Raw genomic sequence first — 18,357 nt, forward strand, 5'->3', positions numbered from 1 at the left:
TAATATTGAAGATATTTTGGTGTCATCTAGTGTGGTGAAAAATCTAAATTGTTATGCTCCATGTCTACCTCTCACTTTATGAGAATTTACAGAAGCTACGGTGGCCTTCAAGGACAAGAAGCTATAGTTAGTAAAGATGGCATCATCCACCACTGCCTCAAGTCTTTCCACAATATCAAGTGATGAGGTGAAGATGCATTTAGTTATTTATTCTATAGTACTTCTTCTTCTTCAGAAAAACATCCCTTGCCTTCACAGACTACACCTTTAATAGCTTTTAATAAAAATAAATAAAAACTGCACATGCATTAAGAACACTGTGTTTCCCCCTTACCTCCAAAGATGGTCTGATAAGCTCAAAGGTTTTAGTCATAGTGACCTCATCCACAGAGGGCGCCATGGTAACCACCAGGTCCATCATAGACAATCTGAAATAAAAATAAATTTATAAAAATAAACAGACTAAATATCCCGATATTGATTTTATATTAAATAAGAAATTGATTGATTGATAACATTATTCTATACAAATATAGACTCATATTCATATCCTACCTTGTGAACTCGTTGGTGTCTGCGCTGCTCAGTCTGTCTGTGGCTTTCTGCAGGAACGTGCAAACCATCTGAGGAGGAGCGTTTAGATTAGTGAGACACAAGAGATGAGGCCTGTTACAATTATAGTAATGAATAGTATTTTTCGGATTTATAAAATGAAAAGATGGCTGCATCCAAAACAGTTGCTCTAATATGTTTTAAAAAATAAAATAAAGATTTTAGCTCTGGCTTTATCCAACATCTAGATATTTGTTTTTATTATGAAATTAAAATATTTTCATCGTCAGTTAGAAATTGCCAAATGTGTATATTTATCAAAGATTTCTGAAAAACTTGCAATACAAAAAACTATTTTTTTTTTTTTTTTTTTTTTAAGATATTTTTTTGGCATTTTTATGCTTTATTGATAGTGTAGAGACAGAGTTGAAATGGGGCAGAGAGGGGAGTGACATGCAGAGAACGACCGCGGACTGGAATCGAACCCGGGTCCGCTGCTGGCCGAGGCCCATGGGGGGGGGGACGCCCTACCAACTGAGCTAAGGGCGCCCCCCGAAAAACTATTCTTTTAATGTACGTAAAGAACTGGCAAAGTTTCATGATGATATCTATAAGTTAAAAAAGGCCCTTATATGAAGAAAAAAATCACTAAATATGCCAGTAAACTGATCTGACCTCTGTGTCCGTGACAGTGAGGTAGATCTTGATGGTATCCAGTATGGCCATCCTGTAGGCTCCGGACTCCCCGGGCGCAGGCTGCTGGCTGTACACGTTGAAGAAGATCGGGAGGAAGTTCTTGGCGAATTTACCGACTTCAGTTTTCTCCTCCTCTGTAGACAAAACAAGGACACAACAAGGGTTTAGATTGAATAACGCCATTTAAGATTATGAAGATGCTGTAGATTTTCAGACGCCATTTTTATATTGAGCAGTTTGTTTCGGTACGGGATGCATTTATTTCCGTTTCCCACTGTCAAAAGTTCGGAAAGGGACCAAAATAGGCAAGTGTCACACGTATTTTCTTTCACTGCTTTGTTGGTGTAGCAAGCTGTCCAAAACGGAGTGAGTAAGTGAGTGAGTGAGTGAGTGAGTGAGTGAGTGAGTGAGTGAGTGAGTGAGTGAGTGAGTGAGTGAGTGAGTGAGTGAGTGAGTGAGTGAGTGAGTGAGTGAGTGAGTGAGTGAGTGAGTGAGTGAGTGAGTGAGTGAGTGAGTGAGTGAGTGAGTGAGTGAGTGAGTGATTGAGATGTAGACAGACAGACAGACAGACAGACAGACAGACAGACAGACAGACAGACAGACAGACAGACAGACAGACAGACAGACAGACAGACTCCATCTTCCTACCAGTAGTGCAGCTCTTGTTGATGATGGTGCGTACGGCCTGACAGACAGTCAGTCTGAGGTCGGGCCGTTCGTTCACAGCGTTGCCTAGGACACGGGCCACGCCTTTAAACGAGGCCAGCAGGTCTACGGGACAGGTGCAGAACCCAGGAAGCATCGTCCAGATCTGAAGGGAACACACACACACACACAGAAAGGGTTCTCACACATTTTTAACAATAAAAACATCCCTTACATAAAGAATATATATAAAAGACTTGTGTAATGAAGTCCATGGCATGTTGTCTGAGGGGAACAAACACACAGGGGTCTCACACAGTTTAAACAATACATTTTAATAACTTTTCCATGACAATTTAACCTACTTTACCAAACCTTATTTCAGTAGGTCGGCCCCGTTTCTCTTGAGCCATGTATTATATTTGGTGTTCGAAAGCCATACATTATCAAACATGCACTTCCCAGGCATTCTTGAGGATAGGCAAGATTTTCAAACAATAGCAAGTCAAGGAACTATTTCACATAACGTTTTTATGAGCATATTTTAAACACAAGCGAAGAAAAATTGTGTAAATTCAAAACTTTTCCCCAAAAATTCTGGTATTTCCAAACCATTTCGAGGTCTGGAAAAAAACATTTAATTTCAAATTTCATAACTTTTACATTAATCTAAAGACCATGGGAGCCCTGTACAGACATGCTCTGCTAAATAGATAAAATAAAAAATACAACTGTAAGTGTATACTTCTTCCTGCTCCTTTTCAGGCATATCTCAGCAATACAAATAACTTGTTTTCTTTTATTTATTTATTTTTGTTGTGAAAACATAATTTTTGTTTATTGTATTTCCATGCTTTTCATTTTGTTTTGTATGTTTGATATGTCTGAAATAAATTGAATCAAATCAAATCCAACTCATTCACTGGTACAGTGGCACTAAGAAGAAGTTAGAGTTGAGTGAATGTAGCGCTACCTGTAGCTGTAGCGTCTGGTAGACTTTAGCCTCTAGTTTCTGTCCACCTTGCTGCAACTCTTCAGCTGCAACACAAAGACACAGAACAGTTTATACACAGAAAAATCAAACCAAGCGACCGTTAAAACCTCTGTTAACCTGGTCCACAACAGTAAAAGCCTGTCCTTTATATCAGAGATGAGTGTCTTTTACAAAAACCTGATTAAAATTAAATGTTGATGAATAGACAACTGCCATGATTGGTTCAAAAATACTTATAGTGTAATAAGAACCAGAGTATAGCCCGCCTCATCTAAAATCTAATTTCTGTAAAGTTTATCAAACTTAAATGACAATATCTTTAATTTAGATTGATAAATATGCCTATAACTCTTTTCAGATGCTTTACTACTATCATGCAACTAACTCCACATATTACATAGTTAGAAGGATTTTGTGTATTTTGTTTCAGAGGGGCTTTAAGTGGATTAGGCGCTCTTGGTTTACCTCTCTGTTTGAGTGTGGTGGCCAGAGGCAGGAAGTAAGAGTTGAAGAAGCCCAGGTGAGTGTTCTTCACATGGTCACGTATCACTGGCATCAGCCAACTGCGAGGGAACTCCAGGTCATCACTGGAGGAGGGAGAAACATAAACACACAGTCAGTTAAACCATTTTACTGTTGCTACAGACCTACAGACAGTGTTCTGATCCATCACTTCCTCTCATATCAAACCGTGGATACTACTCCTTCAAAAAACAATGGAATACTTTTTAACACAACTTTAAGGTCATGGATAATGTCTAAATAGACTCCTGTCAAAACTAGTATAACTTCCAAATCCATATTTAGCTGCAAGTCATTTATTTATTTAGTTAGTGGCCGTGTTATAAGCAGGATAATGTGCAGGAAACGGGTCCCTCTATCACTTAGATAAAGACTATATATATATATATATATATATATATAGACTTCTAAACAGTGTTATAAAGTATATGTGATGTTGACTCACTCGTATCCGGTGATGTTGAGCGGCACGGCCCCCAGCACCACCTCTGGTCCCATGCTCTCCACAGCTCCTCCCACAGCCAGGTCCAGCTCTCCACTGAAGGGGAAGTGAGGAGTGGAGCGCAGGTCGGACAGCGACTGAAGGGACTGGGAGGGAACAGGAATATAACAGGGTGAGTAGTGTCTCTTTTATCTACCGCTCCGGACAAAATTAAGAGACCAGTCTGGAATTTTCTTAAATCTTCATCTCTACATTACTTTAGGAAATGCCCTTAATGACAATATTCCTATTGTGAATTTTTTTTAAATATTTTTTTGGGCATTTTTATGCTTTATTGACAGTGTAGAGACAGAGTTGAAATGGGGCAGAGAGGGGAGTGACATGCAGAGAACAACCGCGGTCTGGAATCGAACCCGGGTCCACTGCTGGCCAAGGCCCATGGGGGGGGGGGACGCCCTACCAACTGAGCTAAGGGCGCCCCCCTATTGTGAATTTGGTAGAAATGTTGTCATTAGTTAATATTATAAAACCAAAATGTTAATTCTACTCAAACTATGAGGTCTGACAGCGACTGAAGGGACTGGGAGGGTAAAGGGATATAATATGGTGAGTATAGGACAAAATGGGATCTCTTATATTTATATATAATATGGCTGTGCGATATGGCTACAGGACAGGGAGAGATTCAGGCAAACTGGGTCTGATGTAAAAAAAATACAGCTGTGCAATTTGATAATATGTATATCGTCTGACGAAATAAAAACACCTTGTTTAATTTTGTGCAAACTATTTTTTTTTGTTATTTTTCAACATTTTCTTTTGGTGTGTGTGGGGAACTTATACCAGTTCAAAAGTGCTTTTTTTTTTTTAAACAGATTTTATATTATTTATTATATTTATAGTACGTTGTATTTTGTTTAAATATAAGGAGAAATAGTCAAATACCGGTAAACTTCTTATTTGGTGAGTATATCTTTCAGAATGTAATAAGGCCTTTACCTTGATCATGATGGAGTGAGCTTGTTTCCCTGCGACTCTGTAGAAACATCCCAGAACCTGCAGCACAAACGGCCAGGCAGCATGGAAACGGTAGGACAAGCCCTCCTCTACAATACTGCAACACACACACACGCACACACACACACACACACACACACACACACACACACACACACACACACACACACACACACACACACACACACACACACACACACACACACACACACACACACACACACACACACACACACACACACACACACACACACACACACACACACACACACTTATTGTTTGCAGCCCTCGTCGGCATTTAGTGCTTTTCTTTTTAACCAAAAGGGAAAATGACATTATTTTTCATACATTACATGGTAAAATGGTAAATGGTCTTGACTTATATAGCGCTTTTTAGCCGATTCTCTCAGCCCCAAAGCGCTTTACATATCTTACCACATTCACACACACACACACACACTCATAACGTTTCCATAGAGATCATAAAAACAGGGGGCAGCTTGGTAGAAACATTGAGTGAACTTACCGGAACATTTTGCAGAAATATGAGGGGTTCCCTGACATTGTGGTGGTGATACGCCCCATCTCCTCCATGTGAGGGCCCACGCATTCAGTCACCAACGTCTGGGCAGGGAAACACACATACATCATCAATAAGGACCCTGAATACACAGTAAAAAAATGAAAGCTACGTTAACACTACAACGTTCTCGCTAAAAATGGGAAGGTTTTTACTTTACATTTTAAAAAAAGTGTGAGTTAAGACACCATTGTTTTGAATACTCTCAGCATGCAAATGTTTCCCCAAAACACTCTCATTGTGTAACCCAGTGGTTCTCAATTATTTTCTGTCATGCCCCCCCTAGGGGACAGAAATTGAAATACTATTGAGAACCTGCTAATATTTATTTATTTATCTGTACAAAACCACTGTAAGCGGTTTTGGCACGAGCATTCTGCATACAATCACCTTATTATCAAATTAGATAACAAAAATTAACTGAGATAACTTCTGCAGCAAAAAAAATCTTTATTAGCTCAATTCGTAACATTTAAACAAGACTGCTCAGTCTGTGTGAATCTCAGGACAGAGAAACAAGAGCAAATGATTCACTGAGGTTTGCATTTCATTAAAAACATTTTTAAACTGTAAACATAGTTAAGGTGGTGTTTTTTTATTATTATAGGCCAATAGGCCTTCTGTGATGCGATAACCAATAATTCATTAATGTTATTATTAGTCTACTTGCTTGATTTCTTTTTAAATAGCCTACAGAGACACTTGGAGACACATGTGGACATTTATTTACTGCAAATCGCAGCCTTTCGCGCGGATATGACCACAAGCACACATCGCGCTTGCTAGCACTTTAAAAAAAATAAAAAATAAAAAATCCTTTTTTTTGGCCAGTTGGAAATCAAGGCAGCCCGCGCCCCCCCCTGACAACTCACGGCGCCCCCCCAGGGGGGCGCGCCCCACCATTTGGGAAGCACTGGTGTAAAAAAAAAAAACTTCGGGTATTATTTTGAAAACATTGCTGCGTAAGTCAACGCCCCCTTAACTGTTTCAATACAAATTCCTTTGTCTAAAATCCATTTACATTTACCTTGAGTGCGTTGGTTGCAGCAGAAACCACCTGTGTGTGAGGAGACAGCAGACAGGACGTGAAGGCTGTGAACAGACGAGGGAGGTGACCCAGGCTAGGGGAACTCTGCAGACTAGAGAGAGAGACACACACACAGACACACAGACACAGACACAGACACAGACACACACACACACACACACACACACACACACACACACACACACACACACACACACACACACACACACACACACACACACACACACACACACACACACACACACACACACACACACACACACACACACACACACACACACACAGACACACACGTATTCTGAATAAAAAACACCCAATTACCGTGAAACACAGTGTAGAAGACGCACTTTTAATATCTTTCTTTCATCTAAATAAAGTGGGGTGCCTCTTATACAGTATATATTTGTTTCTCTCTCTTTATCAGTTGTATATTGTGTATGTATTATTATTTTTGCTTTGCATTTGTTTGACTCGACATCCTTGTAAATGAGTGTCACCCCTCAACTGATCTCTCATGTATAAATAAAGGTTAAATTCAATTACACACACACACCGGTCCGTCTAACAGTCTGGACTTTACAGCACATAGATTACAAAGAAAGGATTTGTCATGTTGTCACTAGTAAAGCATGTCTTACGCTGCGAGGTGAACGTGAGCTTTCTCCATGACAGCGATCCAGGCTAACAGAGGCTGCAGGTCGTTCTCACTGGGCAGGTAATCGTACAGAGCCTGAAGGGAGGGAATAGATTAATATAATAGTATTCAAAATGACAGGACATCTTTTTTTTTTTTTTCACTTAAAGCTGGGGTATATGATTTCTGATTGGTCAAAGTTAACATGAGCTGTACACTTTGACCAATCAGAGCGAGGCTCAGATTCTCTGTTCTTATTGGCTGTTGGGACTGTCCATTCACTTTGGCACCGACGTTGTTGGTGTAGAGCGTGTCAGGGAGGGACCAAAGAGAACAAGTGGAGCGGTTGAGGTATTTGGATTTGAATCTCTATCCCAACTGCTATTTTCTCCCCAAATCCTCCACCCCAGCTTTAAGTTATAATCATTGTTTGTTGGCACATTGGTAGTGTGATGCTAGCCAGATGTTTATATGCAACATTCTCACTGTGATGATCTGTGTGTTGAGTTCTGGAGAGAGCGACGCTGCGTTTGGTTTCCCACTGAACAGCCGATGGAAGGCCTGCATGGCACTGGCCGTCACCAGCTACACACACACACAGACAGACAGACAGACAGACAGACAGACAGACAGACAGACAGACAGACAGACAGACAGACAGACAGACAGACAGACAGACAGACAGACACAGCAAGTTTATTTATATAGCACATTTCATACACAACAAGGCAATTCAAAATGCTTTATATAAAATATTTAAAGAAATACGAAAACAAATAGATGAATAAAAGAGGGAAGGAATAATTAAAAAGAATGGAAGAAAGAATAGAATAAAATAATAAAAATGTGCATAAAAGTAAGTAATGCATAATCAAGAAATATATACATATATAATCCCTTTGTAACATCAGAGGACATTTTGTAAGTTTATGGAGCTATAAACTATTGTCTCTCTCTAAATCTGTATCAATACAAATTCTAAAATTCAGTTACGAGCAGAGGTGAACAAACATTATTAAACATATTAAAGTATCCATACACATTAACAAAGGGCTCTCTGGCTTTTCATATGAATGTTTAGTGGTTGTTCTCACCACGTGGCTGAGTGTCATGACCCTGAGCAGCGTCTCACAGCAGGACTTAACGGACCCCAGAGGAAAGGTGCCCATCAGCTCCTTCATCAGGCCCAGCACATGCAGCGTGGTGGTGTCCTCCTTACTGCCTGAACGGAAATATCATACACATAAACTACTCTATTCTAAACAACTACAGAATCATATAAACATCAAATAGGGGGGCGCCCTTAGCTCAGTTGGTAGGGCGTCCCCCCCCCCCCCACCTCCCCGGGCCGGGCCCAGCAGCAGACCCGGGTTTGATTCCTGCCCACGGTCGCTCTCTGCATGTCACTCCCCTCTCTGGCCCATTTCACCTCTGTCTCTCTGCACTATCAATAAAAGCATAAAAATGCCAAAAAAAAAAAAAAAACAGGGGCTGCAACTAACAACAAGGGTTCGACATAACCAAACCTAACCCGGGGCCAGTAAAATCATATGCAGGACAATTGGATATGATTGGCCAGTCACTTGCCCGAGTGGCCAGTCACAGTTCAGTATGTTTTGGTAGCCTACATCATGGTTCATTGAAATGCGCGCTGAGAGTCGTAATGAAAGCAGTGTTTATTTAAGACTAAATATCGGCCCATTCTTGATCCAAACTGGAGACGAATAACACGACTTGTAATATATATTTTTTTTAATGGCAGGCGGCCAGTGGACAAGCGATGCGTGGGTGTTTTGACAGGCGTGGGTGTTAAGACTGATACAACAGATCAATTAAAAAGTGTCCAATGTCTTACCTCCTGCCTGCTCCATCTCTTTGATACAGAACTTGGCTGTTGTCACGGCAGCGGGGTGATGTGTAGGAGCGTTCTCTGTAAACAGGAAGTCACTGCCGCGGAGGATGGCACACACTCCCTGCTGAGCTGACTTACGCACCTGAGATGTGGTTTAAAAAAAATAATAATTAGAAAAAAAAAATGTGATCATATTATTTGTTACATTTTTGATTCATGTAATAATCAGTTTAGGTATGGGGCTGTTCTATCTATGTTTAAACTGATTTAGCTTCTGAGGTCAGATGAGCCAAAAGTTATTGGAAAAACAAACAGGTGCCTTGCTAAAATAAGTCCTACCATTGTTTAAAGGTGCAGTGTGTAATATGATATCATCAAGAAAGTTCTACAAAGTTCTAGAATGCAACACTCCCTGGGTAACCCCACCCCTTTAGAATAATAACAGAAGATACAGTGGCCTTCAAGGACTAGAACAATTCTAAATTTTAAACAATGCACCTGATGACATTCCAACTATGACACTTTCAACATGGCGGCACTAGGCCTTGGTCCAAAATATGCAGAAATATGGACATATATGAGACCCTTTCTAAGGGGTTAAAAAAATATTTTTCTTATTATAATTATAATATTATAATTTCAGCTATTATGCACTAAATTAAATGTACTTATGGATATTATAATTACTTTCTACAAAATCTGCTTGGAAATAAAACCCCAAATTCTACACACTGCAGGTTTAAGTAGTGTTTTTGTTTTGTCCATGCCGAACACCATTGTTTTGTTCTGTCATTATTTGAATGTTGCGCCCCATACCATGTACTATGGTCGAGAGCCGTAAATAAATAAATGAAATTAAATGAAATGTTGTTACTAGCTTGAGACACACCTTGGCAAATAAATCTAGATAGCACTCGTAGAATGTCTAGTGAGATACATTAGGTAATAATGGTTTTAGCAGCCCATTCAATGTCTGATTTAACATATAATATGTGTTAGGTTGTTAATACTGGAGACACAGACCTTGGGTTTGCTGTGCTGTCGGTGTATGAATGTGTGCTCCTGTTGTAAGTCGCTTTGGATAAAAGCGTCTGCTAAAGTAAATGGTAAATGGACTTGACTTATATAGCGCCTTTCTAGCCGATTTTCTCAGCCCCAAAGCGCTTTACATTTCTTACCACATTCACCCATTCATACACACACTCATACACCGATGGCAGTAGCTGCCATGCAAGGCGCTCTCTGAACCATCGGGAGCAATTTGGGGTTCAGTGTCTTGCCCAGGGACACTTCGACATGTGGCGGGTAGGCGGGGAATCGAACCTCCGACCCTGCACTCCAGAGGCAATCTTCCTACCCACTTCGCCACTGCCGCCCTCATTAAAGGACATCTAATGTAATGGTAGGGCTCTGGAGACAGACCTTGGGTTTTATAATAGCTCATAGGTTGTTACTAGTAGGGCTATGCAGACAGACCTTGGGTTTGCTGTGCACGGTGAAGCTGAGCAGCCCGTGGTAGGCCTGCAGCGTGGTGGGGAAACTCCACACTGACATATTCTGCTTCCTCAGCAACGTGGCAAGGCAGGACAGGATCTAGAGAGGGGGGAAAATGGCTAAATTAATCTTTGCTGCAGTTTCAATGATCAATTATTAAAAGCTTAAACGCTAAACATTAAGAAAAACTGTTTAAACTGTCATTAGGCCTCTTTTATTAAGTGTGTTTAGACCTAGCCACAAAATCCTTCTATAACAGAGTCCAGTCCTCGACTGTTACTTTACCCACCTACAAGTTGTTTAGTCCTGACATGTAAACGTTTAGAAATTCAGTCAGTTTTTTTACACACACACACACACACACACACACATCACTAGTTTGAATAATTCATGATAACACCAATAGAAGCCTCCTCACCCATCTGAGAGCGTGAGCGGTCTCTGACGTGGCCTCTTTAGACATCAGGTCCATCAGAGCTTTAGTGGTGTCGGAGAACTTTGACATGAGAACCGGAGCAGGAACCCTGAGGAACAAATATACAAGGATCAGATGAGAAACAGGTTTTTTGTTTTAAAGATTATTTTGCAATTTCAAGCTTTATTAGATAGGACAGAGTTGAAATGGGGAGACAGAGAGAGAGAGGGGGAATGACCTGCAGTAAAGGTCCACGGGTCGGATTTGAACCCGCGACCACTGAAACGAAGGCCGGAGCAAATATGGTACGTGCTCTATCCACTACGCCACCGGAGAACCCCGAGAAACAGGTTCTAGAGTTATATCTAATTTGCCACACATGCACTCGCTTTAAAGAAGGCATTAAGGTCAATCCATTTCAAAAGGTGTGACCCAGAATAGTCAACTATTGGATGATTAAAATAAAAATTATTTGACAATAAGTCGACTATAAGCAGGATTCGACCACCTGAGGAACAACAATACAAGGATCATATGAGAGAGAGTTTGTGTCATATTATTAGCCTTGACATGGCTGGGAAGGGTTTTTGTTTTGGAGGAAAAAATGTCAAAGTAATTTGAGTCCAACCTTTTCATGACCAGGTTGAGGAGGTAGGCCACAGCAGCCTGGGACTCTGGTGTATCCACTACCTCCAGCGTCGTCATCTACACAGACAGACAGACAGACAGACAGACAGACAGACAGACAGACAGACAGACAGACAGACAGACAGACAGACAGACAGACAGACAGACAGAGACATTAAAAAGGTTAACGATCAACTTTCTACACAACGCGACTTATTTGGTAACGTCTCAGTGAAACTATAAGCTCCAGGCATCACTCACCAAGGCAGCAAAGTATTCTGTCTCAGTCTCCGTCCCTCCTTGACCACGGATCACCTCGGTAACAGCAGCCAACACCGCACAGATCTGTGAGAAACATCAGACGGCAAAGATGATGACGATGACACAGCTACAGTGAAACTCAGCATGTGTGATTTATAATGATATGTTTGTTGACAGTTTTGGTATCCTAGCAACACATTTTCATAACTGTCCTCAATTCTTTGGCTTTTGTTCCTTAAAAATGTGGAGTCAGTGATTCTGGAGAACGCTTGTCGTGAAAATCCGTTTTTGTCAAAATCAATGAATAATTCCTCATGATCCGCTACCTGCCCGTACTGTGTGTGTGTGTTGAAAAAATAAGAGTTAATCAGAGTTAATACACAGCCTAGGCGCTGTAAACGGGTATGTTGCTACTTAGGAAGGGCCCCTTTGTTTACATAGCAGTTTACAGAGCCTAGGCTGTGTGTATATTTACACCAGTTTTTTTTCCAGCACACACACAGTACAGACAGGTAGCGGATCATGAGGAGATATTCACAGATTTTGACAAAGAGTGATTTTGACAACAAGCATTCTCCATAATCACTTACTCCACCTTTAAGCAAAAATCAAATTAGACTAAATCAACCCCATATAATTAATCCATATAAATAATAATCACTGTGTGTGCACTGGAAAAAAACTGGTGTTAATACACAGCCTAGGCTCTGTAAACTGATATGTCAACAAAGGGAGCCTACTGTAGCTAGCAACATGCCAGTTTACAGAGCCTAGGTTGTCATAACACAAAGAAATATGTATGAATATGTCAAAGAGAAAATTGTGTATTGTGTGTAATTGTCCGAAAGAAAGAAAGAAAGAAAGAAAGGAAGGAAGGAAGGAAGGAAGGAAGGAAGGAAGGAAGGAAGGAAGGAAGGAAGGAAGGAAGGAAGGAAGGAAGGATGGATGGATGGATGGATGGATGGATGGATGGATGGATGGATGGATGGATGGATGGATGGATGGATGGATGGATGGATGGATGGATGGATGGATGGATGGATGGATGGATGGATGGATGGATGGATGGATGGATGGATGGATGGATGGATGGATGGATGGATGGATGGATGGATGGATGGATGGATGGATGGATGGATGGATGGATGGATGGATGGATGGATGGATGGATGGATGGATGGATGGATGGATGGATGGATGGATGGATGGATGGATGGATGGATGGATGGATGGATGGATGGATGGATGGATGGATGGATGGATGGATGGATGGATGGATGGATGGATGGATGGATGGATGGATGGATGGATGGATGGATGGATGGATGGATGGATGGATGGATGGATGGATGGATGGATGGATAGATAGATAGATAGATAGATAGATAGATAGATAGATAGATAGATAAATCTCTTTATTTGCTCAGTAATAACCCTCCCCACCTCTTTGTGAGCGGCAGAGTTGGACTCCCAGTAGCGCTGCACCTTCCTGAAGGTGAGGTTGGAGCAGTCGGACAGGCCGGAAAGGAAGGTCCCGGAGGTCCTCTGTGAAGCGGCTTCCTCTGGTTCCTCCTCCATGCCGTCCCCTCCCTCCCCTCTCTCCCCCCGGCCTGGGCCCAGCTCCAGAGGGCCCGTCTGCAGGTCATTATGCAGCTTCAGGGCATCTACCGTGAGATCACTCTTATCATTTCCTATGGGAGGGAAATAAAATAAAAAGGCATTAATGATAACAAAAAAAAAATTGGGAGTAGTGGATAGAGCGTGTACCATATTGGCTCCAGCCTTCGTTGCAGTGGTCACGGGTTCAAATCCGACCCATGGACCTTTACTGCAGGTCATCCCCCCTCTCTCTCTGTCTCCCCACTTCAACTCTGTACTGTCTAATAAAGCTTGAAAATGCCAAAAAGAAAATCTTAAAAAAAAATAATAACAAAAAATAGCATTGTTTTCACTGGTGGCCCTTCTCTTTTATAGGAAAAAGTAGACTGTTTCATAACCGTATAAAAGTTTCCCGTGGGAGTTTTTTATTTTGTATGTTTTGTCATTATCACTCTTACCTATTGGGGGGAAGAAAATAAAAAGCATTAATAATAACTAAAAACAGCCTTCGCTTTTACAGGAAAAATTAGACGGTAAAAAACAATTCCCGTAGGAGGTTAATATTTTGTATGTTTTGCCACTATGCAGCTTCAGAGCATCAACTGTTAGATCACTCTTATCATTTCCTATGGGGAGGAAAGAAAAGATGATATAGTTTAGTTGAACACAGTATTTTATTTATTTTCACAGTATTTCACCCCTCAATGATATCTCGAGTATAAATAAAGGTTAAATAATAAATTAAATAAAAAATTATGACTTTAATGACTTAATATTTCTAGGATGACCAATCACTCTTTCCTATGGGGAGAAAGGAAATAAAAGGCATTTAATAATAACTAAAAACAGCATTGTTTTCACTGATGGCCTCCTTCTCTTTTACAGGAAAAATTAGACGGTAAAAAACAATTCCCGTAGGAGGTTAATATTTTGTATGTTTTGCCATTATGCAGCTTCAGAGCATCAACTGTCAGATCACTCTTATCATTTCCTATGGGGAGAAAGAAAATATGAGATAGTTTATTTTAACAGTATTTTTAAATTTAAGATGGGGTTTTTATGAGGATGGTCATTTATCTAGAATGAATATTTATTTATTTATTTATGCATTTATTTTTCTTATTTCGTATTGCCCAATGATTCCCTTTTAAATGCTGTTATTTGGAGTTGCTTCAAACAAAATGTTGTTGTGTTTTATGTGCAATCAGACAAGGCAATTCAAATGGACCATGATCGTAAACACACAGCCAAAGGAAGCAAGAAGTTATAGGTCTTCACAACGACTTGTTGATCAAAGTAAACATGCTTGTTGTGCATAGGATCAGAGTGAAGGCAATAAGCAATACGGATGAATTGTAGCATGGCAGAGCATCACCACAAATGTACCAAGTATATGATTATGTCTATGGGTATATACTGTAACTATTGCCTGAAAATGAATTTGATGAATACAAGTGATGGCGATGACATTAGTTCCTTTGGTGGTTGTTTCTTGATGTTGTCATGGAAGGAATAACAAACGTTTGTATTATTATTTATTCTATTAGTATTATTATTATTATGACGGCTGTGTATGTCAGACAAGTGCAACAATGAGCAGATATCATCACAGTTTAACAGTCTGTCTCGTTGGCTTACACTCACACACATCCACAAACACACAGCAGTTGTTGTCATTTACAGAAAGACTAAACTCATTGACGCGTTATTTTAGTCTATCTTTGTTGGATTTTTTCGCTGACAACTTCATTGGGATTGCGTTTAAACAGTTAATGGCCCAGTTGTCAGTATACACATGTAGCTTGAGAGCAGCTACAAGTTAAATGGCTGACTCCCAGTAGCTACTAGCACTAGCCACCATGGACCCACGTGTAACGTCAACGGGGAAGGAAAGCCTACCGGAGGGTCTGCTGAAGAATCGGCTCTTTGCGGCCGCCCTGAAGCGACTCTCGGCCGGGTTGGAATCGCTGCTGTGCCCCTTCTTCCATCGCTTCAGTTTGTTCCCCGTCCCAGACTTAAGTTTCCCTGATTTGACCATTTTCGGGTGTTTTGAAAACAGTCGCGGTAATAAGACTGTACAGTGCGGGGCAGCTGCAGATGGCTCTGTCGCTCACCAAGTGACGTCAGAGGGGCATTCACGTGTCTGCCGCGGCCGTAATGTTATTCTACCGCGAGATGGCGCTATTGTATTCAACATTAAACAACAGAGTATAATACATGGTATAATAATACAGAGGCACATGTCAACAACACGAGCTCCCATCCCCATTATCTGCTGACGTAGACAGTGTGATGCAGTTAAAGAACCGGGGCAAGCTGATTTGATTAGCAAATAGTACATCACAAATTGGCATTGTGCTTTGTTTTATATAATGAACAAGGGAACAGCAGGCATGAAAATATATTGGTTTAGCCTATATTACAGTGTAGATTAGCCTACATTGTTTTAAATGGTAGGCAGAGCTCCATATATTTCAGAGATGAGAAGTAGCCCAATGACGTTCGAACAACTCAACTCAACTCCTTCGAATAGCCTATATATTTGTATGTATATAACATTTTCCAAGAATGAGGACTTAGTTAGTTTGCCACATTGTCATACATCCTATTTCGACAGGTATACAAAGGTAACAAAACATTTTCCTTTTGTTAGATTCGAAAAATTGGGACATTTTGTACACTACAAATGATCCAAATCGTCCCAAAAGGCAAGAGTAAAAAAAACGATTTAAAAAAAATAATAATATATAATCTGTTTCAATGTGTTCATCACAAGCTTTAAGTGTAATAGGAAAACCTAAAGAATTCCGATCTCATGCTGTTCGTTTCTTAAAGCTGCAGTGTGTAGAATTTTGGGTTTTATTTCCTAGCAGATTTTGTAGAAAGTAATTATAATATCCATAAGTACATTTAATTTAGTGCATAATAGCTGAAAAAAATGTTTTGAATTTTATTTTTTTTCCTTAGAAAGGGTCTCATATATGTCCATATTTCTGCATATTTTGGACCAAGGCCTAGTGCCGCCATGTTGAAAGTGTCATAGTTGGAATGTCATCAGGTGCATTGTTTAACATTTTTAATTGTTCTTGTCCTTGAAGGCCACTGTAGCTTCTGTTATTATTCTAAAGGGGTGGGGTTAAGCCCCTATCTCACTGGGCTGCGACGGTGTGCGACAAGTTGGAGACACAAAATTGCGACCAAATATGCAAATTAGCGACAATTTTCACTTGCAGTCTCACTGAGTTGGTTCCTCACGACACGTTTGCGAATGTCCTGCCCAACACCTGCCAGCAGGTCGCATTTATGTCTCGCGTACGTCTGGCGAGCTTCGCACGACCGTCTCATTTTTGTCTCAAATCAGTCGCAATTTAGTTTCATAAGTCGCCAACCCCTCGCAAAGTTGTCTCACATTGCTCGCACTTTCTGACTCGCGGAAACTAAATTGAGAAGGGTTTGCGACGCTTTGGAGACACCTGCGACCACTCGGAGACTGTTTTGAGACTGATTTGTCGCACACTTTTTTTGAACATGTTCAAAATTCATGCGACAGGACTGCGCGGCTCTGCGACTCATGCGAGGAAATTGAGACCTCCGCGAACGTTTGGAGACAGTTTAGAGACTCGTTTGCGAATGAAGTCTCCAACTTGTCGCAAACAGTCGCAGCCCAGTGAGATAGGGGCTTTACCCAGGGAGCGTTGCATTCTAGAACTTTGTAGAACTTACTTAACGATGTCATATTACACACTGCACCTTTAACAAGCTGATAAGTTGATTTGGAATTGTTTGTTTAGGCATCACATATACACATTATTACACAGTAAAATGTGTTCCTATTGACACTTTTCCATCACAACATTTAAGCTTTTTGGGTTGTGACCGAAAATACACATTACCTTTATTTTTTTATATCACTTACACAATCATTTTATCCCCCTGCATTCAGTAGCTCCTGGTTGGGATGGAACCATATTGCTTTATAAATCAGGGTAGTTTCTACCTTTGAACACTCTTAAAGACCTACTTCACCAGTGGGAATATGAAGGTGTATTGAACTCTGAGATCCTATGTGGTATAATTGTGCACAATTTTTAGAAATCAGTTCAAATCAAATCAAATCAAATCAAATCAAATCAAATCAAATCAAATCAGTTTTATTTGTATAGCCCAATATCACAAATAGACATTTGCCTCAGTGGTCTTTACATTCCATACAATATGATACAATATGACACCCTGCCCTTACACCCTTAGCTCGGCTGAGAAAAAACTCCCAGTAAAAAAAAAATCTTTACCAGGATTACATTTTTTTTTTGAAGAAATCTCAGGATGAGTGAACAAAGTAAGGGATCCCTCTCCCAGGACGGACATGCTGCAATAGATGTCATAAGTAGAGAAAATCACGAAGGAATTTGATCATTGACCAGATGTTTACATGGTAATACTAAAGTAAAGCGCGAATAGTGTGGATGCAGGAGGACTTCATCCTAGCCTGAGAAAAGGCAGAAAGAGTGTTTTACGGTCTCACTGTCTAACCCTACAGTTTGCCCAGTTGTGATGTCACTGTGATGTCACAACTGGGCAAACTGGTGAAGTGGGCCTTTAAGATACTTGTGTTGCCTAGGAATCAGAGAAGCAGAGAATGACTTAAAATGTACAATTTTTATTGATAACTTATTCAAGAACAGTGAGCATCATATTGTACACGAGACAACAGTGTTTTGTTTGGAGTGATGAAATAAATAAAAAACTGATTATCAGTTATTAACCTCTTCAGAAAGGCTCCATCATATTGTGTGTGTCTTTAGTGTCGTCAAAATATATAGTTGTTGATTGAAAATGTAGTGTGTGTGTGTGTGTGTGTGTGTGTGTGTGTGTGTGTGTGTGTGTGTGTGTGTGTGTGTGTGTGTGTGTGTGTGTGTGTGTGTCTGTCTGTGTTTGTGTGTGTGTGCACATAGTAACATGAAAAAACAACACATTGG

General features: G+C 40.4%; 2 protein-coding genes across 2 annotated transcripts in view; one reads left to right on the top strand and one right to left on the bottom strand.

Annotated features, from left to right (window-relative positions):
* The window catches only part of rrp12 (ribosomal RNA processing 12 homolog), a 30,590-nt gene extending 15,121 nt beyond the window's left edge, over window positions 1–15,469 (bottom strand). The window contains exons 1-20 of the mRNA XM_080036866.1: window positions 15,278–15,469; window positions 13,223–13,470; window positions 11,780–11,863; window positions 11,520–11,596; window positions 10,895–11,000; window positions 10,459–10,575; window positions 8,986–9,124; window positions 8,225–8,352; window positions 7,617–7,715; window positions 7,135–7,226; window positions 6,476–6,587; window positions 5,395–5,492; window positions 4,851–4,965; window positions 3,855–3,997; window positions 3,353–3,474; window positions 2,867–2,931; window positions 1,897–2,059; window positions 1,228–1,382; window positions 556–623; window positions 335–428 (exon numbers count right to left, since the gene is read on the bottom strand). Coding sequence (XP_079892992.1) covers window positions 335–428; window positions 556–623; window positions 1,228–1,382; window positions 1,897–2,059; window positions 2,867–2,931; window positions 3,353–3,474; window positions 3,855–3,997; window positions 4,851–4,965; window positions 5,395–5,492; window positions 6,476–6,587; window positions 7,135–7,226; window positions 7,617–7,715; window positions 8,225–8,352; window positions 8,986–9,124; window positions 10,459–10,575; window positions 10,895–11,000; window positions 11,520–11,596; window positions 11,780–11,863; window positions 13,223–13,470; window positions 15,278–15,416 — 2,364 coding nt within the window. The 5' untranslated portion in view covers window positions 15,417–15,469. The remainder of the gene's footprint in view (window positions 1–334; window positions 429–555; window positions 624–1,227; window positions 1,383–1,896; window positions 2,060–2,866; window positions 2,932–3,352; window positions 3,475–3,854; window positions 3,998–4,850; window positions 4,966–5,394; window positions 5,493–6,475; window positions 6,588–7,134; window positions 7,227–7,616; window positions 7,716–8,224; window positions 8,353–8,985; window positions 9,125–10,458; window positions 10,576–10,894; window positions 11,001–11,519; window positions 11,597–11,779; window positions 11,864–13,222; window positions 13,471–15,277) is intronic.
* antxr1d (ANTXR cell adhesion molecule 1d) overlaps window positions 1–18,357 on the top strand; it is a 152,898-nt gene that overhangs the window by 57,666 nt on the left and 76,875 nt on the right. The window lies entirely within an intron of this gene.

This window comes from Ammodytes marinus, assembly GCF_949987685.1.
Source record: "Ammodytes marinus genome assembly, chromosome: 11".
Taxonomy (NCBI): domain Eukaryota; kingdom Metazoa; phylum Chordata; class Actinopteri; order Uranoscopiformes; family Ammodytidae; genus Ammodytes; species Ammodytes marinus.